The sequence below is a fragment of the Vigna radiata genome, unplaced genomic scaffold (genome assembly GCF_000741045.1).
Source record: "Vigna radiata var. radiata cultivar VC1973A unplaced genomic scaffold, Vradiata_ver6 scaffold_509, whole genome shotgun sequence".
NCBI classification, from domain to species: domain Eukaryota; kingdom Viridiplantae; phylum Streptophyta; class Magnoliopsida; order Fabales; family Fabaceae; genus Vigna; species Vigna radiata.
In genome coordinates this window covers 28,259-51,932 of record NW_014541971.1, presented here as the reverse complement: position 1 = coordinate 51,932, position 23,674 = coordinate 28,259, and the positions used below count along the sequence as shown (strand labels likewise).

The 23,674-nt window shown below is 30.9% G+C and overlaps 3 protein-coding genes across 5 annotated transcripts; 2 read left to right on the top strand and 1 right to left on the bottom strand.

The window, feature by feature from the left end:
* The first annotated feature begins 4,360 nt into the window (after positions 1 to 4,360).
* Positions 4,361 to 6,751, top strand: LOC106778652 (probable N-acetyltransferase HLS1-like). Its single transcript, XM_014666634.2, has 2 exons — positions 4,361 to 5,095; positions 5,316 to 6,751. Exons 1-2 carry the CDS (start codon positions 4,922 to 4,924, stop codon positions 6,309 to 6,311), a joined length of 1,170 nt encoding a protein of 389 aa, XP_014522120.1. The 5' UTR covers positions 4,361 to 4,921; the 3' UTR covers positions 6,312 to 6,751.
* Positions 6,752 to 9,088: 2,337 nt separating this feature from the next.
* Positions 9,089 to 11,334, bottom strand: LOC106778656. 3 transcript variants are annotated; one of them, XM_022776275.1, is made up of 4 exons: positions 11,158 to 11,334; positions 10,639 to 10,753; positions 10,006 to 10,174; positions 9,089 to 9,804 (listed from the first exon to the last, which is right to left on the bottom strand). In XM_022776275.1, the coding sequence occupies exons 2-4, from the start codon at positions 10,669 to 10,671 to the stop codon at positions 9,263 to 9,265; spliced, it is 744 nt and encodes a 247-aa protein (XP_022631996.1). In that variant the 5' UTR covers positions 10,672 to 10,753; positions 11,158 to 11,334; the 3' UTR covers positions 9,089 to 9,262. The 3 variants fall into 3 exon arrangements, with proteins under 3 accessions (XP_022631996.1, XP_014522123.1, XP_014522124.1); XM_014666637.2 differs by having other exon boundaries at positions 10,006 to 10,195; positions 11,158 to 11,333; XM_014666638.2 differs by having other exon boundaries at positions 10,006 to 10,195; positions 11,206 to 11,331.
* Positions 11,335 to 20,962: 9,628 nt separating this feature from the next.
* Positions 20,963 to 21,982, top strand: LOC111240719. The gene is made up of 2 exons (XM_022776271.1): positions 20,963 to 21,171; positions 21,340 to 21,982. The coding sequence occupies exons 1-2, from the start codon at positions 20,963 to 20,965 to the stop codon at positions 21,980 to 21,982; spliced, it is 852 nt and encodes a 283-aa protein (XP_022631992.1).
* Positions 21,983 to 23,674: the final 1,692 nt, after the last annotated feature.

The window sequence follows — 23,674 nt, the reverse complement described above, 5'->3', positions numbered from 1 at the left end:
GGAAGATGGATATAGATCTTTCAAAAGGATTTACAGAAAAAAGTTAACAATATTGATAAACTTACAACTTTAAGTCACTTCATAAATATTTTTTATATATTACTCAACTTTTTTTTTTATTTTGGTTTAATATGAGATTTAAATTCACATATTATGATTTTATAATTTTTTCTTAAAAGATAAATTCCAATATTAATATAATGTTTCTCAAACATGTATTATTTTCTTACTAATTCATTATTTATTTGTTAAAACATGTATTAACGTGTCATTATCATTTATAATATTATTTCTCACATTCAACTTTTTTCAACTTCTTCATTTAGATTATCATCAATAATCAATCATTTACATCTCAAGTTCTGAAAAACTAATGTATAGGCATTACTATTGTATTAGTTTTATTATTATATATAAACATTAATAAATGATATTTAAAAGTGTGCTATGTGTGACGTTGATTTGTGAGGCAATGATGATTGGTGTTGATGTGTATCGAATTGTGAAGGTTTTGTTTGTTTTTTTATGCAAAAAGGCTATGAAGCACAGCCACCACCGTCCAATACTTCTGTTGCTTCTAATTCATGTCCACATTGGACCCACACTTTCTGCTATCATAATAATTTATTTATATACAACAAATTATTACTTATATATTCTTTCTGCATTTCTACATGCATCATCTATTCTTTTACTCTTATTACATTCATTATTTACCATTAAATGCAGTTTAAAATAATTCAAGATAGAAAATGCATCGATAGATTTCTACATATGGTAAGATATTATCCGTTTTGAGTTAATCTTTTATTGATTTGTTTTTAGTATTACTCTAAAAGACTTTTTACCATTGAAAGTATCTATATTTATATAAACTCTTGACCAACCTTTCTTCTACTCGATGAGAGATTTTGTTTATACTCTAACAATATTAAAGTAAATGACTTCCATACTCGTATCTTATCAGTAAAACCAAGTATTCACACCTTATGATTTGTTCTTTATTCATTATCATACTTAATTAAAATTGGACTTCCGATTATAATTTATGTTCTAGTCTCTACACAGCTCAAATAAAAGAATGCGATTCAAAATATACTTTCTATTTAGATTAATTGAAATAAAATTATAATTTGAAACTATAATTAGTTTTGATTCTATGCTTTAAAGGACTATACAAGAATGAATTTATGTTATGCATGAAATTATATTGACGTGTAACTTAGAAATCATAATTTAAACTAATATAATTAGATTAAAATTTGGTGAACTTAAAGCAAGATGAATTTGAATGATAAAAAGCTCATTCCAAATTTAAATAAACTTTCATTAATTCATTTTCTTTTTCTATTTTAATCAATTGTTTTCATCCCTCATTATATACGCCACTTATTGCATAACCCTTTGCTTATAAATAGGGACATATAAATCAATCAACCAACATATTTTTGTTAAATATAGCAATTCTTATTCAAATTTAAATCAAAGCGGTAGTTAGAAAAAAATAACTAGGAATGATAATCGAACAAGATATTAGAGAAAAATATTCTTGGATTTTCTTTATATATTTTAAAAAATAATTTAAAAGTAATTGCTTAACAAGTAAACTCAGAGAGCAAACAATTTTAAAGTATAACTTGCATAAAATTACATAATAAATTATGAGCTACAAATAAATTTTAATTTAAAAAATTAAATAAGTTAGAACATAAAGTATACATTTAAAAAATATATATATAAAAGAAAATGTCAAAGTTTTCGTTATCCGAACATTTGACAACACTTTCCTAAACCACAGGAGATATCTGTTCTACTAGTCCTTTGATTATTGAAAACAATATCAACTTGGTCTTTTAGTATCATAATTCGAAAATTGAAAACAGATTTTACATTGTTGAATGACAAATTAATTATTTTAAGGATGGAGTATATATAAATTTAGACTTTTTAAAAGTAAAAGAGTATTTGAAAAAAAAGAAAAAAAATTACTTTTACATTTACTTTTTAAAGATCAATCTGCAATGCAGCTGCTCTCTACAACATTTGAATTTTCTACAGGATTATCAAAATTGTTTATGCAAAATATTAACATTTTTTAAAGTCCTTGTAAATTAGATTTGTGAATATTTGATGCAGAAAATATTTTTAAAATTGATTCATAAATATAACTCGTATATATATTATAAACATTTTCTTTAATTAAGACTTCGTACCATGTTATGATAAATAAGAGAAATTCTAATAATAAATAATTGAGAATATGTTTTTTATTCTAGTAATAATTTAACTCCTTCAGAAAATTGATCATTCTTCTTTTCAGTACACATTTATTTTATTATAAACCTTTATTGAGAAATTACGCAATTAAAAAAGTAATATGATTTTAAATAAAGAGAGTGAAAATAGGTTTAAAATAAGATTTGGTATTATTATGTTTTTTGTGTGGATCGACGTTAGGTTAACCTCAGGCTCACGCACGCCACGCTGCACGCCTTTCGTACGACGCTGACGCATTACAAAACTATACAACAAAAATTTCACTCACCTTTCCCATCGCAAACATGACTTGCCTTCTTTTCTTTATTTTTTTAATATTAATACCAATTTCTTTTACTTAATTTCATTTTCATAATTCTTTCAATTTTTTAATAGATTTATTCAGTGTATGAAAAAAAAAATTGTTAAGAAAATTAACTCTATTATATTGTAAATAATTTTGACATGAAAAAAATTGAGGAAGATACATGAATGATGATTGAGGGAGTAAATTAATTGATGCGAGATTATTTTAATTTAACGGGAAATTAAGTTTAAATTTCAAATTACAATTACGTTAAATATTTATTTAAGAAAATTTGTCAACTATAATTTATATCTATATATATAAAGAGTGTCTACATTTATTTTTCCATTCTACCCTTTAAATAACTTTTTTTTTTAAATTTAATCGATTTGACATTTTCTAAAATTTAGATATCTTTTTAATTAAAAAATTACGTATAAAATAAATAAAATTTATTTATAATAAAATTATAATTACAATAATAATAATAATTTGATTAATTATTACGATGATAAAGAAAAGCGAACACACGTTTAATAATAATACTAATAAATTAATTTTTAAATAGGACTATTTTAATAAAAAATGTTCAAATAAAACCATGACAAAAAAATAATTTTCCTAAAATCAAACAAATTATATTTTATATACTTATTTTCTGCCACTTTCAAACAGTGTAAAATATACACTGTATAAACTAAAGCGCGTGACTTGACTACAAATATGCAGTTTTAATCTTGTTCCGTACAAGTCGGCAGATTATTAAATATCGTTCATAAACGAGAATCTACTCACTAATTGACCATATTTAACAACACATATTCATTCGTTAATCAATTGATTATTTAAATTAATCATTCCTATATTATATAGGAGACTAGTCCATCAAAACCTAATTAAACATTTAAGATTAGAAATGGGTAGGTTACGTGTTAACCGTAGAAGCAAAGCGGTGTGTTAGCTAAAGCAACATAATTAAGTGGAATTAGGGATTCATAAGTTAATGACAGGACATTAATTTAATGAAGCTTTTGGGAACAATGCAATATTTGAGTTTTTTTTTTTATATATATTTATATTTTGAGTGTTAATTTATTTGAGATATGTTTCTGTCTGTGTTGTGTTGTGTGGCCGTGGGTGGCCCCTTTGTCTTTAGACATTAGATTCGAAAGTGAAAGTTAAACCCCACTAAAACATGTTTTGCTTTACCCTAATTATGAATTTCCAAACCTAATGAAAAGAGTCACTCCTATCAACATAAACGAAAGTCACTTTAGGGAAACCCATCTTGCCTCCGAACATATAAATATATATATCCATATTTCAAAATAGTTTCTCTCATATAAATAATGGACGATGATATTTTGACAACATTTTTTGATAATAGAGCACATGTCATTACTTTATTGATCTATTTATTTACTTTTAAAAAATATTTAAAACGAACCAATCACAAGCTGTCGCGTTGTCAAAATTGTTGAAAAAATATTGTTAAAATTTTTTTTCCAATAAATAATATCAATTTGTTTACAAAGTGAAAACTCTAATGGGTTGTTATTGAAAAGCCAGCTTCATTTAAAAGAAAAAATATTCATCAATTTCATTCTTAAAATGTTATTTATGGAAAGTCTTACATTGACTAGAGATAAAATCAATTTATAATATATAAATAGGTGCAAATCTCATTTTACAAGTCGCATCTTGTAGTCATATGAATTTGGAATCATAATTAAGAATGAAAAAGGAGAAAGTAAACTTGGAGTCGAGGTTTTAATCTAAGAGATAGTGTGGAAATGACTAAAAACAAAGAACAAAATGAAGGGTAAAAGAAAGATGAATGATGAAAATTAGGTGATGTGAGAGATTTTAATTTTACATATAAGAATAAGAATAGCTTAACCTATATAAAAATAGGAGGAGTGGACAGAAAATGCTAGAGACAAAAAACACATTCCATTATTAATCTAACTTTTGTCTACTATTATTATTGAAGCCTAGGTTATGGATGAATCTGATAAAGAACATTCTCCCTATAGTTTCAATCTCTCTCTTTCTATTTTCACTCTTCCTTTTTCTTTCTCTCTCTTTCCACCACCTTTTTTTTTTTCTTTTGTATTTTATTGTATTTTGTTTTTCTTTCTAGCTCCTGCATATAAATCATTATCATAATGAAGTCTATGCCAAACCATTCTTGTTGTAGTACTTGTATTACTTCTGGTTGGTTGCACTGTCTTGCTATTTGTATCTTGTGTACCTTGTTGAGCTTTGGGTTTCGTTTTACTTTTGTTTCGCTGAATCATCACACATCAAACACCTTCGTTCTAAGTTGATCATCCTTGAAATCTCTTTGTTTTGGGTATGGAATTCAACAAGTTCAGAATCAGAAGCTACGAGGGGCAATATGATAGGGCTCAAGTGGAAGATCTTGAGAGAAGATGCGAGGTAGGGCCATCAGAAAGCGTGTTCCTCTTCACAGACACTATGGGTGACCCCATTTGTAGGATTCGGAACAGTCCAATGTACATGATGCTGGTAAGTTATATACAATACTATGCCAGCCACTACAAGGCACTAACTTCATTCACGCCTTCAACACTTTCTTTTTCTTCTTCTTATTATATGTATCATTATATGTACGTGCCACAATTGCCACAATTTAATCTTCTATGTCTTTCTCATGTTCTTGTTCTTCTCATTCTTCTTCTTTGATCATCATGTCATGTCCACCGCTGACTGTTCAATTTGGTGGTAGGTGGCAGAGTTGGAGAATGAACTGGTTGGTGTGATTCAAGGGTCTATAAAGCTGGTGACGGTTCATGGTCATCCTCCGAAGGATTTGGCAAAGGTGGGGTATGTCCTTGGCCTAAGGGTATCACCCCATCACAGAAGAAAAGGGATTGGGTCGAGCCTTGTGAGAAGGCTAGAAGAATGGTTCAGTTCCAAGGATGTGGACTATGCATATATGGCAACAGAGAAAGACAACCAAGCCTCGGTCAGTCTCTTTATGGACAAGTTTGGCTACACCAAGTTTAGGACTCCAGCTATTCTTGTGAACCCAGTGAACCATCATTGCTTTCAAATATCAGCCAACATTGAGATAGCAAGGTTGAAGGTTGACCAAGCTGAATACCTGTACAGAAGATTCATGGGGTCCACAGAGTTTTTTCCCAATGACATAGGCAACATACTAAGGAACAAGCTAAGTTTGGGGACATGGGTAGCCTATTTGAAGGGAGATATTGGTTGGGGGGATTTTGGGTCAGATGGACAAGTCCCTAACAGTTGGGCAATGCTGAGTGTATGGAACAGTGGAGAGATATTCAAACTGAGACTAGGGAAAGCACCATTTTCTTGCTTGTTGTGCACCAAGAGTTGGTGGTTGATTGATAAAATCTTCCCATGTTTGAAACTTCCAATCATACCTGATTTCTTCAACCCATTTGGGTTCTATTTCATGTATGGGGTGCACCATGAAGGGCCATTCTCAGGGAAGCTGGTCAGAGCCTTGTGCCAATTCGTACACAACATGGCTGCAGAATCAAAGGATGAGAATTGCAAGATCATTGTCACTGAAGTTGGAGGAAGAGACGAGCTCAACCATCATATTCCACATTGGAAATTGCTCTCATGCCCAGAGGACTTATGGTGCATAAAGCCGTTGAAAAATGAAGGGACAAATAACAAGTTCCACGAATTAACCAAAACCCCACCAACAAGAGCTCTTTTTGTAGACCCAAGAGAGGTTTAATTAATGCATGATCTCAAAAAACACATATATTAAGAAAAATAAAATAAAAAATAAAATAGTAATAAAAGGGGGGACAAGAAAAAGCTTGGAAATATCTTCACCTTAATTTTCTTTCTTTTCTTTCCTTAGCTTTCTCTAAGAACCAAAACCCACCTCATGTATTGTGTGACAACTCCATCCATCTCTCTTGGTGGGGGTTTTTCTCTGGTTCCTTTCACATCGGTGACACAAAATCTCAAAAGATATCCATAATTTTGGTGTCCTTCTTAGCAATTCCCATCTTCTGCCTCATGATTCTGACTACTCAATCACCATGGTGGTCCAAACTTTGTTCCTTCCCCTCAGGTAAAATTTTTAGCTGGACCCTCCTCACTCACTTTGTCGCATCGCATTGGGATATCATCTCCGTAACATGTATGTCATCACTGAAAAAAAAAAAACAAAGAAAAAAAGAAAAGAGATTTACTTTCTAGCCATTTTATATACATAGTGTGTGATCATGAAAGTAACCATTATTCTATTCCATTCAAGTCAGACTTAGACAGCTTCTGTTCCAAGATAAAGGGGGAAAGAAAAAATGCATGTGACTGTGAAGGGGTTGGTTTCTTCTTCATTTGTGCTCGAGCATTGTTGTCCCTAACTGCATGAGGAATGTTAAAGTTTCCAATCAGCCAAAAACACAAATGAGAGAATTTGCTTGGGTTTTCACTTTTTACCATTAAAGCAAATGTTGGTTAACTGGCTAGGGACCTTGCTCTTTGTTACAACCATATAAAGAGTGAGTTGGACTAATAAAGTTAGTGGATTTTCTATTTAGAAAGATTCTGTAATTCTTCTACTTCTGTTCAGTATGACCACGGAATACCACTCGTCAACCTTCTGCAATAAATGATTGATAAACATTACATTTATCGACCCATTTCTCATCATCAATGTTCTTTGAAGTTTTTTTTTTAAAACGTTAAATTTCATTATCAAAGGTTGTGGCTTTAGTCATGTTCCTTTGATTTTCGAAAACTTTTTCTGTCCACATTTGATAAAATAGACATTAAGACCCTTTTGGTTATGAGTAAAGAAAGTTTTCCTTGATTTCACACTAAATTTTCTATCTTCCTTTGTCTCGAAAACCAGTGTGCCGAAAGATGCAGAGAGCACTTGAAAAAGAAGGGTCTCTGAAACTGAAGAAATTGAAGAAACATTGAACTTGAACGAAGGTAGGCTGAGGACCACTTTGATTAGTAATTTAGCAGTACTATCTATCTCCATAGAAAGCCAAAAACCAAAAGGTCAAAATTTCTGTCATTTGTTTTGGACTTAGTGCTTGTCGTCAAGTGGAGGAAGCTACCTTTGCTTGCTGTTTTTAGTTTTAGCAAACAATTATTATGTCATGCACTTTACTTCCTGCTTATGTTCAAAGACATTTCATGGCTTTCTTCCCAATCAATACCAACCATAATAATACCTTACCAATTTCTTCAAAATTTAATCCTACTATTAATTAATAAAAAAATTATCCTAGTATCCTGATTCAACAATAATCTTTTGTATATATATTTTATTTCAGTCGTTTTTACATTGGGGTCCAAATTTTTTACATTGGTCCTTAGAACACTTGGAAAATTCTTTCTTCCTCCAACTATGTTTCTTCAAGTACTTCTACAAGGATGTTGGAAAAGACTAAATTGTGTAAAAATGGTATTACCTAATTCATAATACATTTCCAAATCTAAAAATATGTTTAATTCATGGATTAGATAATAGGAAAAACATTTCCAAATTCTAAAATATATTATAAATTACCTACTATGAAAACATATTATAAACTGTAGAATTGCAAATGCATCTTCATGTTACATAATCCAATTCCAAAATTCTATTTTAAATTATATACATTAGAATACATCTTCAGATTGTGTAATATGAAAAAATATCATAAATTATACAAAATGTATTTCTAAATTATAAGATCTCAAAATATATTTTAAAATGTATAATCTAAAATACATTTTTAGATTACAGAATTCATAATATATATTTAAATTTAAAAATTCATTTTGGATTATATAATTCTGAATATATTTATAGACTGTATAATCTAAAATATATTTTTTACTTTCAAATTGTAAAATTTAATATGTGTTTCTATATTACACAATAAGAAATATAAAGACTTTTACTGCACCTGTGAATGAGGAAGAATAAACTATAAGAGTGCTAAAAGAAATAGCCCACTTGAAATGAAAATGAAGCACCGAGAGAGGCCCAATATGGAACATATAAAATGAAAAAGAGAGGCTTAACAAAGTAAAAATGAAAAAGATGAGCCGAAAAAACAGAGGATCTTGCAAGCCTTAATTAGCTGATAATATTTTATATTAAGAATTAGCCATAATGGGAAGATGAAGGACAAAAATTTCATGTGATTTTCTTGCTACTTTTATGTGATTATCTCAATTAGTGTTTTTATTTTTATTTTACTTGGAAGAAGACTTTGTTATCTTGTCATAAAAAGTACTTGATCTAGTCCTGTATATTTGATAGTGTTATTTGACTTTTTTAGCAGTCATCTTTCCTTTTATTCCTCTAACCCCAAAATAAGCCAATAGATTTTGTTTAAGTCGTCAACAACGTCTCAACAATTAAAATTTTCACATTAGTTCTTTTGACACATATCTCACCAACAGCATCCCATCAGCAACCTGTTATTTTCAGGCACTAAATTAACTTCTGCATAAATTTAAAAGTTAGATTTCAAAGGAATTAAAAGAGAAAAAAAATTCTACAAAAAGAAATTGATTTTATTTTTCAATCCTCATCCAACTTCTACAGATTATTTGTATGTTGCAATGTTACACTTGCAGAATCTTTGAATACAAACATAGAAAGAGAGAAAAATGGGAGAAGAGCAACTAAGGGTGAACTTCCTATCTATATTACAAACTTTGATGTGTTCATAGGTCTACTGGGGAAGCATGATGGATACAAATATACCACTCTCCATCAATCTTCTCAAACGCATTTGTTACAAATTGTCCTCCCCATCTGCCTCCTTTTGTCTTCACAAATTCCATGCAAGTAACAAATCCCATATCCCCTTTAACGTGAACCTTAATGTCTTCTAGCTTAATTTCTAGTGGAAAGTCGTAGTTAGCCCATATAAAATTCCAGCTCTCAATGATATCATCATAACCAGTTATCCCCTTCAAACCAGGATGGACACAGCATACCTCATCCTTTTGCGCCCACATTCCTTGCATGGCTGCTAGGTCACCAGTCCTGAATGAGTCATAAAACCGGCTGTTCGCTTCAAATAATCCTGTCTTGCTATCTTTCTGGAGGTTTTTCAGAGTATCCCTTATTTGTGCTGCTCTAGCATAATTCTCTTCAGCTATGGCCTTCTCTAGCTCCTCCTCCAATGTCTCTTCATCCAATGCAATGTTCTCGCCATTCAATGTGCTCTCTGAGTCTTCACTTTTTACTCTCAGTGTTCCCACTGATAGAATCCAAAGACATTTTTAGACAAGGAAAAGGCTAAATTTGGCAAAATATGTACTGAAAAATTGGGGCATGGATGCAAAAGGAATTGGAATAAAGCAAAGTCTAAAGGAGAGAAAAACTCTGGCCTTATACTCATCATATTACCCAAAGGGCATGTCCCAATGTGAACTATAAGGTTTTAAGTAAAGTTACTTACTGAATCTTCCCATTTGCAACTTGAGAGATTGACCATGTAAAAGACATATTTGCTCTCCTCTTCCGAAACTTCTGCTTAGAGCTAAGTTGTTTGGAGTGCAAGAAGGCAAAGAAACATGATGCACCTTCTGAAAGCTATTGATGAATGAATGTGGCAAGACATTAAACTCCTTGATAGCAGAAGAAAGTCCCTTCATTCAAAAGATAAAATCAATGAACTGTGTTGCAATTTACTAAAGAAATACAGAATTGTTTAGAGGAAAGGTATAACTTCATCCTCACCCATAACCAATCCATAAAATTGATCTCTGTCAGCTAAATTCACGGTATATCTTATTTACAACAATGCAGCGGAAAATATAACCACATACAAACATAATATATCAGCTTCTAACAGAGTCAGAAATCAATCCAAGAAAGCATGCGGTCAATGAGAAAGCCTAATTTTATTTTCAGAAATTCTGTGTCAAGTAAACTAAATCAAGATTCAATATCGGAAATCTACCTAATATAGCATTGATCAACACACAAATGCTCTTATAAAAATTTGCCAAGAACCAAATCAGACGTCTTCTCAATTCAGTAAAATGATAAATATGTTAGCTTTTGGATTAAAAGAAAATATGCAATTTACATTGAAGAATAAGGTGGTTCCGTGAAGCGCCATAGTTCAAACTTCAAGAAGCCAGGAACTAGAAAAATGAGTTTGATCAGCCGCGAAAAAAGAATAACAACCGTTGATGCTTATCCTGAAAATCACAAGAAAAATATAGTGAGAAGTCTGCACTTAAGCAAGAATCAGAATTATATAAAAAATAAAAGCAAGAACATAAACAGAAATTAATTCTTTCAAAGTTCAAGCATAAAACACCAGAAAAACGACATTAGCAAAAATTCTTTCAAGTTCAAGAGAAGTTCCCATTTCTGAGATCTTTACACCCAAGAATAAACTCCAACATAAAAAATGTATTCAATATAAAAAATAAAACTTTAAGCAATTGGGGTTTAGAAAAATCAAACAGAAAAAGGGAAAGCAATTTGGGTATCCGTGCAAACTTCGCTGTTCGAAGAAAGGCAGAGAAACAGAGGAAAAAGAACAGTAACTAGTATTAACTGAAAGAATATACAATAGAGGGGAAGCAATTAGAGTAACCTTGGGAGAGAAAAATCAAAACAGTGCGCAAGAGGAAGTATAGATCACCAGAGTGAGTGAAAATGAGCAAGCGCCAATGCGAATTTAAGCTGCTTTGGTTGAACGAACTGAAAGGGTAAGAATTCACCTATCAGAGAGGAAAGGAAAACGGCGTCGTTTGTTTGCATGGAAAACAATGTTCTCACCGTACTTAAACCCAGAAAATCAAGTCAAAAACGGAAAATCGTCAAAAGAAAATTCAACAAATAAATAATTATAAATGAAATTTATTTATTAATTATATTATTATTATTATTATTATTATTATTATTATTATCGTCGTCGTTGTTTATAAAATAATTTTTTTACATAAACAAATGTTAGACAAAAGTTGCTATAAAATGGTATTTAAATGGACTCATTTTTAACAAAAAGAAAAAATTAAAAATAAATTAAATTAATTTCATTTAACTTAAAATTGGTTTATTGTATAGGTTCATTTGTAGAAATTTTTTCACATAATTTCTCTAGCTTTTTTATTTTTTAATTTGTGCAGAAGTTAATTTTAGTCTATGAAGAAGTAAGTTTTGTTTTCTTATATTTCTTTCCTAAAAGTCGTTAAAGTGGTTACGGAGAAACTCGTTGAAATAAATAATTTGTTTTAAAGATAACAACCTAAGAAAATGGACAAAAACGTATACATCTAGATGAAACAAATAAAGTAAAATATAAACGTATATATAATATTTGTTTTTATTAAATTTGGTTAAAGTATACTATCTTATAGTTAATATAAGTTTAAGGCGATATGTAATAAATCTGAATATAAAAATGAAAGACACGAGTGAGTAAAAAGTTATGGTAAAAATTGAATTTAATATAACTAAATGTATTATCATTCAATTTTATTATTTTCAAGATACTTAGGTAACATTTTATTATATAATAATTGTTTTACTATGCAGCTGAGATTATATCTTTGTTGAATTATGTATATTTTAATGTCTAAATTTTCGTTTTCATCATTGTTCATGTTGAGTTTTCATTTGATCAAATTAGTATATTACTTTTAAAAGGTATTTTGATGTCAAAATCAATAAACGTACGACAATTATAGTAATTAATATGTATTAAATGTAATCACCTATCTCTTTATCTTAAACTTGTATTTACAGTTTTCGGAACGAGCTTTGGATTGGGCCTAATTACGACCCAATTGTTGGTAATTATGCTTTGCTCTAAGCTAATTAGTCTTAGTAGTGATCTTGTGGAAGTTGGATCGTTCGACACATAATGACAAATGATCGGTTTCTCATATAAATCTAACTGTGCGATCATATAGTACACAAGCCCCCTAAGCCCTAGTCTATCCTAATGGACAAAGAGGTGTGTGATGGGATATCGTTTTGGCGGTATGATAGGTGGTTTTTGGTTGTTCATGACCGTTCGTTGTTTGGGGCTAAACCGCTCATGTCGATTTGTTTTGTTAGGAGAAAGGTTATAACCGTTGATTCGTAACATGTGACGACTTTGAATTTCCCATGCTCCAAGAAACGAAACGTCGTGTGTTGTGAACCATTAAATCATGTCAGATCTAACTATTGTGGTTGACTTGCTTGGGGCCCATGCTTATAAATAGTGTTGGACCTTCATGTCATTTTCACCACTATTATTTTCATCCTTTTGCGAACCGAGCATTCAACCTTCTTCTTTTCACTCAGGTAATAATGTTAACCATTGATTTGTCATCGTATAAGGAGTCCACAAGGGGAAGCGGTTGGGGGTATGCGAATGACGAGTCCTTTGGATCAACCTTTGGATCTTCTTCAATTTTGGGATCAACTAAGCGGTCATTAAATCATGTTGGGGATCAAGTTGAAGATCAAGCAAATAATAACGCACGGTCTACAACAAATGCAACCGTAGATTTATTGAGGTAGACTTGGCCCTTGACATTGATGCATCTAATGAATGGGAGCAAGATGTGTACACTCTCTCAGTCGTCATCAGTTATGAAATAGGTGCCACATGTATCCTAACATCATCCTTCATCTCTTGCTTTACACTCAAAACTAATCACCATTCATACTTTATCACTATCCTAACATCATCCTTTTTATCTGCTACGTATTCTCATAAACAAATTGGTTTGAGCAAGGTCTTCCTCCATCATCATTGTCTTCACATTTTCCACTAAGGTACACATACTTTTCTATATTCCATTTTTTCCACATGTTTTGCTCACTTTCTAAGGTTTTGAATTTTTCTTTTACTTTTTTACAACATTTTGCTCACATTTTCCCTTATACTTTCTTACATTTGTGCATCACACCTTTTCAAACTCATATTTCTTCTTCAAAAAAATAAATATAAAAATGATAAAAGTTATAAAATTATAAAAAATTATTTTTCAATGTTTGTAAAAGTAATCCATAATCATTGATGGACACTTTCAAAATAATTTTCCATACAATTTTTCCCTAAAAAAACTATGTATTCTTGATTTTTCATTTTGAATGAGAATAAGTAGGAGCAATGTTAATTTTTGTCAGACCAAAAGAAAAAAAAAACAATTATTTCTTAAGATGGTTATTTTTAAGGAAAATTAAACATTTTCAAAACCAAATAAACTTCGTATATTTTATGACAGATAATACCTTTGGGCAGGTGTAGTAGGGTGTTAACACTTTCTCCATGCATAACCGACTCTCGGATCCAAAATCTGGTTTTCGTATACCATGTCATATTTTATGGTTTCTTCGTAATTTTTTAGAATAAACTATGGTGGCAACTCCAAACCTTTGTTTTCAAACTCGTTTTATTATCTTTTTAACGATTCGCTATCCCATCGCCATGTTGGTTGGAACAATATTAGACGAGTATGACAATGTACTAATTAAACAAGTCTAATAATACACACTAGACCAATTTTTTTCAAACACTGATTACATAAGTCTAACGATATACACTAAACGAATTTAACATTATATATCAGACTAGTTTTTTCATAGACTATTAGATGAGTCTATTAATACACATTAGTTGATTATATCCATTATTTGATTAAACAAGTTTTATAATGCACATTAGATGAGTATGTTCATTTAATATGTAGACAAGTCTAACAATATACATCAAACGAGTGTGCCCATATACTAATTAGATAAGTCTAACAACATGTATTAGACGAGTATGTCAATGTACTAATTAGACAAGACTAATAATACACATTAAACCAATTTTTTGATACATTGATTAGTATTTTTATCAAATTTACTGCATATTCACAGTCCTCCAAAATTTAAAATATTTTTTTCAAATAAAAAACATGTATTATTAATGAGGAGACATTGTCGAGTACATGAGCACATAAATGTTGTCAATTTGCACTATTACTCGTGAAATATCTACTCTTGCATATATAAACATACATATATGATCATCACAAGGGAAAACTACAACCACAAAATGTAAGGGTAATCAATTGGTGTTGAATCATAATACATAGAACTTTATTATCATCAACTTAATTTAAATAATTTGTACATATCAAACCAAAATATAAAAAATTCTACATAAATTTATGGATTTCAACACACACACATGGGAGTAGTGGAATAGAGTGACTCAAGAAGCTTATGAAAGCATACAGAGAGCAGTCTGACCATAAGGCTTTGACATAAGCAGAGTACTCGTAAGTTTTATAGAAGCATGCATAGAGCAGTCTGACCATAAGATTTCAGAAAGTGAAACATAGTAAACTTTGTAAGACTTAAGGAAGTAGGCAGAGAGTGGTCTGACCATAAGGCTTCGGGAGTAAGCATAGTATACTGGTAAGGATTATGGAAACGATATGGATGATTTTGAAAGAAGTTAAGAGATGGTATATTAAGTGAATTAATGGTCTCGGGATAATGGTGTGTATGAATTGTAGTAATACATTATTGAATTATATATTTTATGAGTAAGTTTAATGATTGTATGTTACAATTAACTTACTCTTATTTGTTTGTGCTATGATTGTATAACTCGTATTATACGTGAGTAGATAATGTTGTAGATGCAGTTGAAAAGGCTTAGAGGTGATGAGAGACATGCTGGAAAAATCTTTCAAGGGCTTTTTGTTAAAAATAAATTGTATTAGTAAATTATGTTGTGAAAGATTTGTAAGTTTAACTTTGAACTTATGTTAAGTGGTGAAGACTATGTTCTTTAAAGTTTGTAAGTTTGAAACCACACTTTTGTTAAATCAAAATAAAGTTTTGATTATGGAGATCAAATATTAAATTCAAATTTTGTTTTGAAAAGTGATTCTTTGACACACCTAAATTTTTTACATTCATTTGACATTACCCTTAATTACTTTTTCCTCTCTTTTTTCTTGAAAAACTACAAAACTTTCCACTTTTTAGACCATTTTATCCTTGTATTCTGTGTCAAATGAATATAAAAGTGTGTCATAGTATTATTACTCTTTTGTTTTAGCACTTGCAATACCCTTTAAAATATTTGGGTGTTGCATAAACCACCACTAGAAACCCCAAACTAAACCACCATCGGAAAACCCAAACCAAACCATCACCGGAAAACTACAATCCCAACCATCACCCTATAAACAAAAAATTTTAGAATTCCAAACCAAAACAACTGTCCCAAATCGCAAGATCAAAATTTGTAGGGAAGAATCAAGAACAGAAACCCCAAATAACATAACCCATATCAAAACCCTAGTCTCAAATTGTGAAATCAAAACCTGTAGAGAATACTCAACAGTAGAAACCCCAAATAAAAGAACTCAAATCAAAACCCTAGCCCCAAATCCTGAGATAAAAACTTGTAGAGAAGAATCAAGAACAAAAACCCTAAATAACATAACCCAAATCAAAACCCTAGCCCCAAATTGTGAGATCAAAACTTTTAGAGAAGAATGAAGAACAGAAACTCCAAATAACATAACCTAAATTAAAGCCCTTGCCCTAAATCGCGAGATCAAAACTTGTAGAAAAGAAACCCCAAACACTAGAACCCAAATTCAACCCAACCAATCACGATCCCTAACCAGAAAAAGAGAAGACGACCCCTAACCAAGACAAAGGTGAAGAAGAAAACCCTACGAAACCTGCTGCGACACCCTAAGGTGGGTGTGTCCAAGAACTAGAAAAGAGAGTGGGTTAGAAGTTTCTAATTAGGTTTTCATGAAAGTGAATTGGGGTTTAATTAAGGTAAAGTAAATTTAATTATAATGGAGAGGGTTTAATTAAGGTCAAGGACTTTTAACATTGCCATGTCAGTTGGGCTAATCTTGTTGTGTATTTCTGCCATTAGCGTTTTAAACGTGGTCAGCAAAAAGGATCAAATTGAACCAGTTTTACAAAAGATGACACTTTGAACAACTCAAAAATAAGAGGATCACTTTGAATAAAACTAATAAATTTGAGGACCAAAATAGGCATTAAACATTTAAAATAAAATAAAAGTACACTTTTATTATTAAAAAGTAATTTTATTTTATATTAAATATTCAAATATGGAATTTAAATATGATTAATAACTAATATGAAAATAAAGGATGTTACACGCCCCGTCCTATCTTAGGTCAACACAAATTGTGAGTTATGCAAACTAAACTTATATAAGTCAATGGATTCAAAATTTGAGTTCATTACACACTTTTCTCTATCGATCTGATGAGTGCATATTTATGCCCACATTTTAGGTTTAATTTCAAATTTTTAGTGGAACATTTGTGCTTAAATGGTTGAATTGAATAAGAGTTGTGACGATTAGCTTTATTAGGCATGAGAATTAAAGAAGCTTAAAAAATGATTTTTAGTTGCATAAATTATTCTTGAATATACTTATGTTTATTTGTATAACTGAAATTAAAGTTTTATTGGTGCAAAGTTGCAAAAATAAGGCCCCCAAAATCAAAATTCTGAAAAGGAAATCACAAACAACTAAAAACACTCATGGTGTTTAATAAATACACTCATATTTTTGAAACAGGTCCAACAATAGCCCAAAATTAAGTCTTTTGCTTCTACACCTCTATTCACTATTTTCACCCCTCCTACACTCCTAAGTCAGATTGCTTAACACAGATAACCAACCAGATTGTGCCACATGTTATCACCTCATTAGCCTTGACACATCACCACACTCTACCACATCATCACCTTCTTCCACAGAAACCCTAAATCCACTAGGCAATTGTAACACCCCTTCTCGGAGTGTCACATTTTTTTTACACAATGCACTTTTACATTTAAAACCACAACATTTATTATTGTTACACAATAAGAACGTCAAACTTTTCCAGAATAATTATTGGATTACAACCCAAATATTAAAAGCACTTCAAAATTACAAACCATAATGTTTCATAATTTAAAATACATATTTAAAAGTCCCAAAGAGTATTTTCCAACGCATCCTCGCACTAAATGTCTTCAGTTTTACCTGAAACATCATCTACTCCTGTATAATAACACGAGTTATAGATCATCGTAGACACACAAGTAGGGTGAGCTAACCGAATACAGAAAAACATAAGTTATAGATAAACTTACTTACACACTTTGAACATTTAATAATATTATTAGGTTATTAATATGATCATACTACTTCCATGTGTAACTTCGAACACGACTCACTTCTCATTTCACATATAACTATTGGATCTATCTCGGTTTTTATTCTTCGCACATATCCGATAAACATATACCAAAACCAATCTCTCATATGGACTGCGGATAAGAGTCGTCCTCCGCACACCGCTTTGGGCATATCTCCCTGGTTCTTCAAAAACATTGGTGAGTAACATCCATTCATCAAGTACAATACTCAGCACAAGTTAGAAACCCTTGGTGAGACATATGTACCCTCTTGAAAGAGGAAAAGTAGCTGGACTCGAATCCACCTATCGCCTTACATAGGAAAAAATAAAATCATCCTTTTTAAATATCGAAATAAAACATAATCACCCTAGTGATACACGAGAAGACTAGAGAATTAATAAGGGTTTTTCTATTAAACTCAAAGATCTCAACATATGTAAATTGAAATTAAGTCTAAAAATACATTCAAAATGATGTGTTGTCTACTTTAACCTTTACTTAATGTTTTATTCGTTTTCTCTTCAGAACTCCGAATGAGTTGATCCTTGTTTTGTTGGATTCTAAAATCAAAAATATTTTGTTTTAACACCATACTTGTAATTTTTGGATCACAGTTACAGTAAAATTATTAAAATTGGCATTTTTCTAAGCATACTATATGAGTTTACTATCAATCTCTCTTTGATTCAATTTCTTTGATTAGTAAGTTTTATGTTATATAGTTCGAATGGTAAATAATCAATCTACAGCAATGGAAGTATTATTCAAAAGATACAAGTAGCTTGGTTTAAAAAAAATTCAATAAAATGAATTATAGAAGATATCAAATAATAGCCTTCTCGGCTTTTAGTAAAATATCAATATTATATAAAAATATGTTGAGATATCAAAATGAGAATTACCGGTTAATCAAAATAGGCAAGTCTAGCAACTTTTTCTGTATAAAAAAAATATGAAATATAATAAAAAGATAAACCAAGAGCCCATACTATTTGTAAAGATGAATGGTTCTGATATCGAAACAAAAGTTGGTATATCAAAAATTAACTCTAATTGGGCAGCAAAATGAATTAAATAATATTGCTATAATTTAAACTTTCAAAGGTGGTTTTACCTACTTCACGTTATGTCTCTTCATCATAGACATGTATTATTTGATTTTTGGATAGACTCAATACTAGGACATGTTACAGCCTTTAGATATAATAATAATAATAATAATAATAATAATAATAATAATAATAATAATAGATAGTATGCATGATTTGAATTTGTGACAGCAAAAATAATAAATATGATGAGTATAAATAAATAATAAAAGAATTTGGTATAAGGATAAAAGGCAAACAAAAAAAAAATTCTGTAACTTTGAAAAGAAAAGACGCTCACGGGTTTTTGCAGAGAACATGAGTAGTAAAAGAATTCCAAACAAGAATGGTTAAATAATAATATACCAAGAAATAATCATACAACGAAAATTTAGTTCCATTTCAGTGGATATATAATATGGGATAAACCAGAATTTTCAAAGTGACCAAAAGTCATCACTTAGTCTAAAGTGGGATCATTATCTTTCTTTTCTTCTCATTGCTCACGAAAACACAACAACAATTTACTCATTCCTACAAAGTCATGAGATCAAGTTTTACAGAGTCGTATGAGACCATTTCATTCAATAACCACGGTAAGCATTTCATTATGTATCTCACAGATATACAAGATTCAACAAAACACAAGTAAAAAGATGGTACTACTACTTTAGGACTAAATTTTTCAAGGTAATCAATAAGTTAGACAAAGATTAGCTCCCTTACCTCAAGTCCAGAAAGTTTTGCTATCTTTCGTTACTCTACTACTACTCCTCTTGAAGATTCTATGGTTCTTCTATTTATTAAGAAACTCAAATTATTCTCTCGTTTACTCTTCTATATTTCATATTGTTTTTGTTCCTTCATTAGGTTAGAAGGCTGACATTTTATACTTGTTTTCAATAACCTAATATTATGGACGGTTCTAATCAAAGAGGAACCATGTCCATAATCTTCATTCCTTGTCTTCGTAACTACTTTCAAATTCTATGCATGTTTTGTTTCATTTCCTTGCAAGCATATAAGATTTGTTGTATGATTATCACATATACTAGGGTGGAAAGGAAAAAGGAGAAGATTATCGGTTGGGAAAAAGAGAAAATTATACGTCATGGATGATGAAAATAAGAAAGCTACGACTTCTCAACCACAAAATCTGAATTATTAGCATTTATGTGACAAGGGCATCCAATACTATTAATCCAAATTATAACAGAGGGTTTTCAATTCTCAGGATAGTACATGTACAAAGCTTAATTCACTAATTTTTAATTGAAAGGATTTAAAGACTTAATAATTCAAAGACTAATGAGATTTAGCTTTTTCTATTATGGTAAAAAAAGGAATAAAAATTTTCATTCAATTCTTTCAGTACAAGAAATACCAAACATTGTAATTATTTCAATTCACTCGTATAAAATATTTTTCATTACAATTTTAATATTTAAATTTAAAAATATCCACCACTCTTAATCATTTTAATTAACGTAATATGATTTTCTATATTAAGTTATTTATAAATTTTATATTAAGAAATCTATTAAAAGTTCCCTGTTTTATGATTACTTACTTAATAGAAGTATTTTATTGTTAGGTTTTGTTTTTCTGTTACACGTTAGGGATTTTCTACCAAAAATCCCCCTTCTTCCTTTTGTGTTTCAGGAACTCTATATATTTAGGGTTTCTCCCCCCTTTCTCTTTAGTACAGTACAAAAATAATATTCAGTGTTTAAAGTTCTTACCTTTCTCTTCTATTTCCTTTTCCCTAAGTTGCACTGTCTTTCTTTCACAGCACCTTGGTTCTACTTCTCCAAAAATTGCAACTCTGCCTTGGACGTCTCCAGAGTCTTTGTTGCTTCCACACGCGAGTCTCTTTCTCCATGTTCTGTCTTTTATGCCACTTTCATATGGTACCAGAGCAGGTCTAGTACCTGTTCTGCCTATGTTGCGCTCTGTTCTTGGCTTCTTTTCTGCTTTCTTAGCTGTTCTTGAATCATAGATTACACAAACGAGGCCAACAATCCTTCTAGCCCATTCTATCTACACCCAAGAGAGAATCCTGGTCTCACTCTCATTTCTCAGGTCCTTAATAAGACCAATTATGCTTCTTGGAGTAGAAACATGAGAAGAGCTTTACTCTCCAAGAATAAGTTAAAATTCATTGATGGAGGGATCAAAAGACCCAAAAGAGATGATCCTCTTTTTGATTCCTGGGAGAGATGCAACATGATGGTGCTTTCTTGGATCATCAAGACTCTCTCACAACAGATTGGAGAATGTGTTATATATGTGGAGGATGCAAAAGAGTTATGGGAAGAACTTAAAGAAAGGTTTTCTAAAGGGGACTACTTCAAGATTTCTAATTTGCTTCAAGAAATACGCTCCATCAAATAGGGAGAGAGAACAGTTAGTCAATTTTTCACTGATCTAAAGATCTTATGGGAAGAATTAGAGTCTCTTAGACCCATACCTTGTTGCACATGTAAAATTCCTTGCAGGTGTGATTTATCCAAGATTTTTCACAAATACAGAGAAATAGAGCATGTTGTTTGCTTCTTGAGAGGTTTGAATGACTCATACAATAGTGTGAGAACACAAATTTTGTTAATGGAACCCCTCCCTAGTATTAACCGTGTCTTTTCCCTCATCATACAACAAGAAAGGCAAGAAAGACATGATTCTAGATTCAACAACCAAAATACTGAAATAAAGGTCCTTGCCAACACTACTGACAAGCAAAATCAGTGGAGAAATGATCAGACTTGGAAACCTAATGGACGTGCAAATGGGCCTCGCAATCAAGGAAGAGGAAGAGGAAGAAATTCAAACAATGAGAAGCAATGTTCCTACTGCCATAAGATGAACCACACAGCGGATAAATGTTATTCCAAACATGGATATCCCCCTTGGTACAAAAGAGGGGATAACAACAACCAAAAAAAGGGAGGACAAAATGAATGGAATTCTGTCAATTCTAGCTCTGTAGAATCACATCCTAAGTCTGCCCAGATCAGCACTAATTCTGCTCCTAATACTTTTACTTCAGAACAAATGCAAAAGATATTACAAATGATAGAAAAGGCTGACAATCCTTCTCACAGCATCAGTCAAATTCAAAGAAACACCATAGAGGACAAGTAAGGTATGTTTTCCTGGATTGTAAACACAGGTGCCACTGATCATGTGACCCATGACAAAAACAACTTTGCAACTTTTCATAAAATTAAACCTATATTTGTTAGGCTGCAAAATAATGACATCATCACTGCCCATTATGCTGGAACAGTTCAATTTTCTAGGGATTTTATTATCTTTAATGTTTTATACATACCTGAATTTTCTTTCAACCTAATATCTGTCCAAAGTTTAACCAGAGACATACATTGCACACTGACTTTTTCCTTCAAGTTGTGTCAAATATAGGACAACTCTACATTGAAGATGATTGGATGTGCTAATGTCTACAATGGCCTCTACTACTTGCAGTCTTTCCCTGTCTCTGACCAAGATTTAACTATGAAGACTGTTTTTTTCTATGAACATGTAAACATAAACTTGTGGCATTATATGCTAGGCCATCCTAGACACAAAATTGTTGAAAAGATATGCGAAAATTTTCCTTATGTTTAAACTGCTTCTAATGATGCTTGTGATATATGCCATTATGCTAAACAACATAGATTGCCTTTTCCTAAAAGTGTTTCTGTATCAACTAATTGCTTTGAGATTATACATTGTGATATATGGGGACCTATATCCATTCCCTCTATTGATGGGCATAAATATTTTCTCACCATAGTTGATGATTGTAGTAGACATACATGGGCTTTCCTTATGCAGAATAAAGGTCAGTCTAGGGATTTATTGCAAAGTTTCATTGTTAAAGTTAAAACTCAATTTGAAAAAATCATTAAGATCATTATAATTGATAATGGACCTGAGTTTAATTGTTCAAATATGTATGATTCTTATGGCATTGAACATCAAACTAATTGTGTTGAAATTCCACAACAAAATTTTGTTGTGGAGCGAAAACACCAACATATATTGAATGTAACTCGTAGCTTACTTTTTCAATCAAACATTCCCTATGCTTATTGGTCCTATGTTGTTTCCCATGCCATATACTTAATAAATAGGCTTCATCTCCTGTTATTAATGGAAGAACTCATTTTGAAGTGTTATACGATAACCCTCCTACCTATCTAAACTTAAAGGTCTTTGGTTGTTTATGCTTTGCTTCTACTTTGGAAAATAACATAAGTAAGTTTGACTCTAGAGTTAGAAAAGGTATTTTTCTAGGATATAAAAATGGTATAAAGGGTTGCATTATTCTTGACGTTAACACTAGAGAAATATTTATAAGTAGAAATGTGATATTTTATGAGGATGTTTTCCCATATAGAAGTAAACAAAATAATAAAGAAGCTCATAGTAATAAAGAAGATAAAATGGCTTTTCTTAATGATATGTCTTGCAGCTATTGATAACTTTTTGGCAAGTATACCAAATCATTACAAGTAATACAGTGATAAAGTCCAGCATCGTTCTCCCAAGGGAATTTGAGTTAAGTTGTTCAATTAAAATTATTTATCAAGATCAATGTGACAACAAATGATAATCTAATTCAGTGAACTGAAAGTAAGAATTTAACATAATATTAAAATTTGAAAATTAAAGTTGGAAGAAAGCTTCGTTGGAATTGACTTCATGACTACCATTACAGTAATTATTCTGAACAATATAATTTGCGTTCAAACATTAACATCACAGTATCTTGGTTTAATCCCTTAAAACAAGTTCTAAAGAATTATGCTCAATTATTAATTCCTT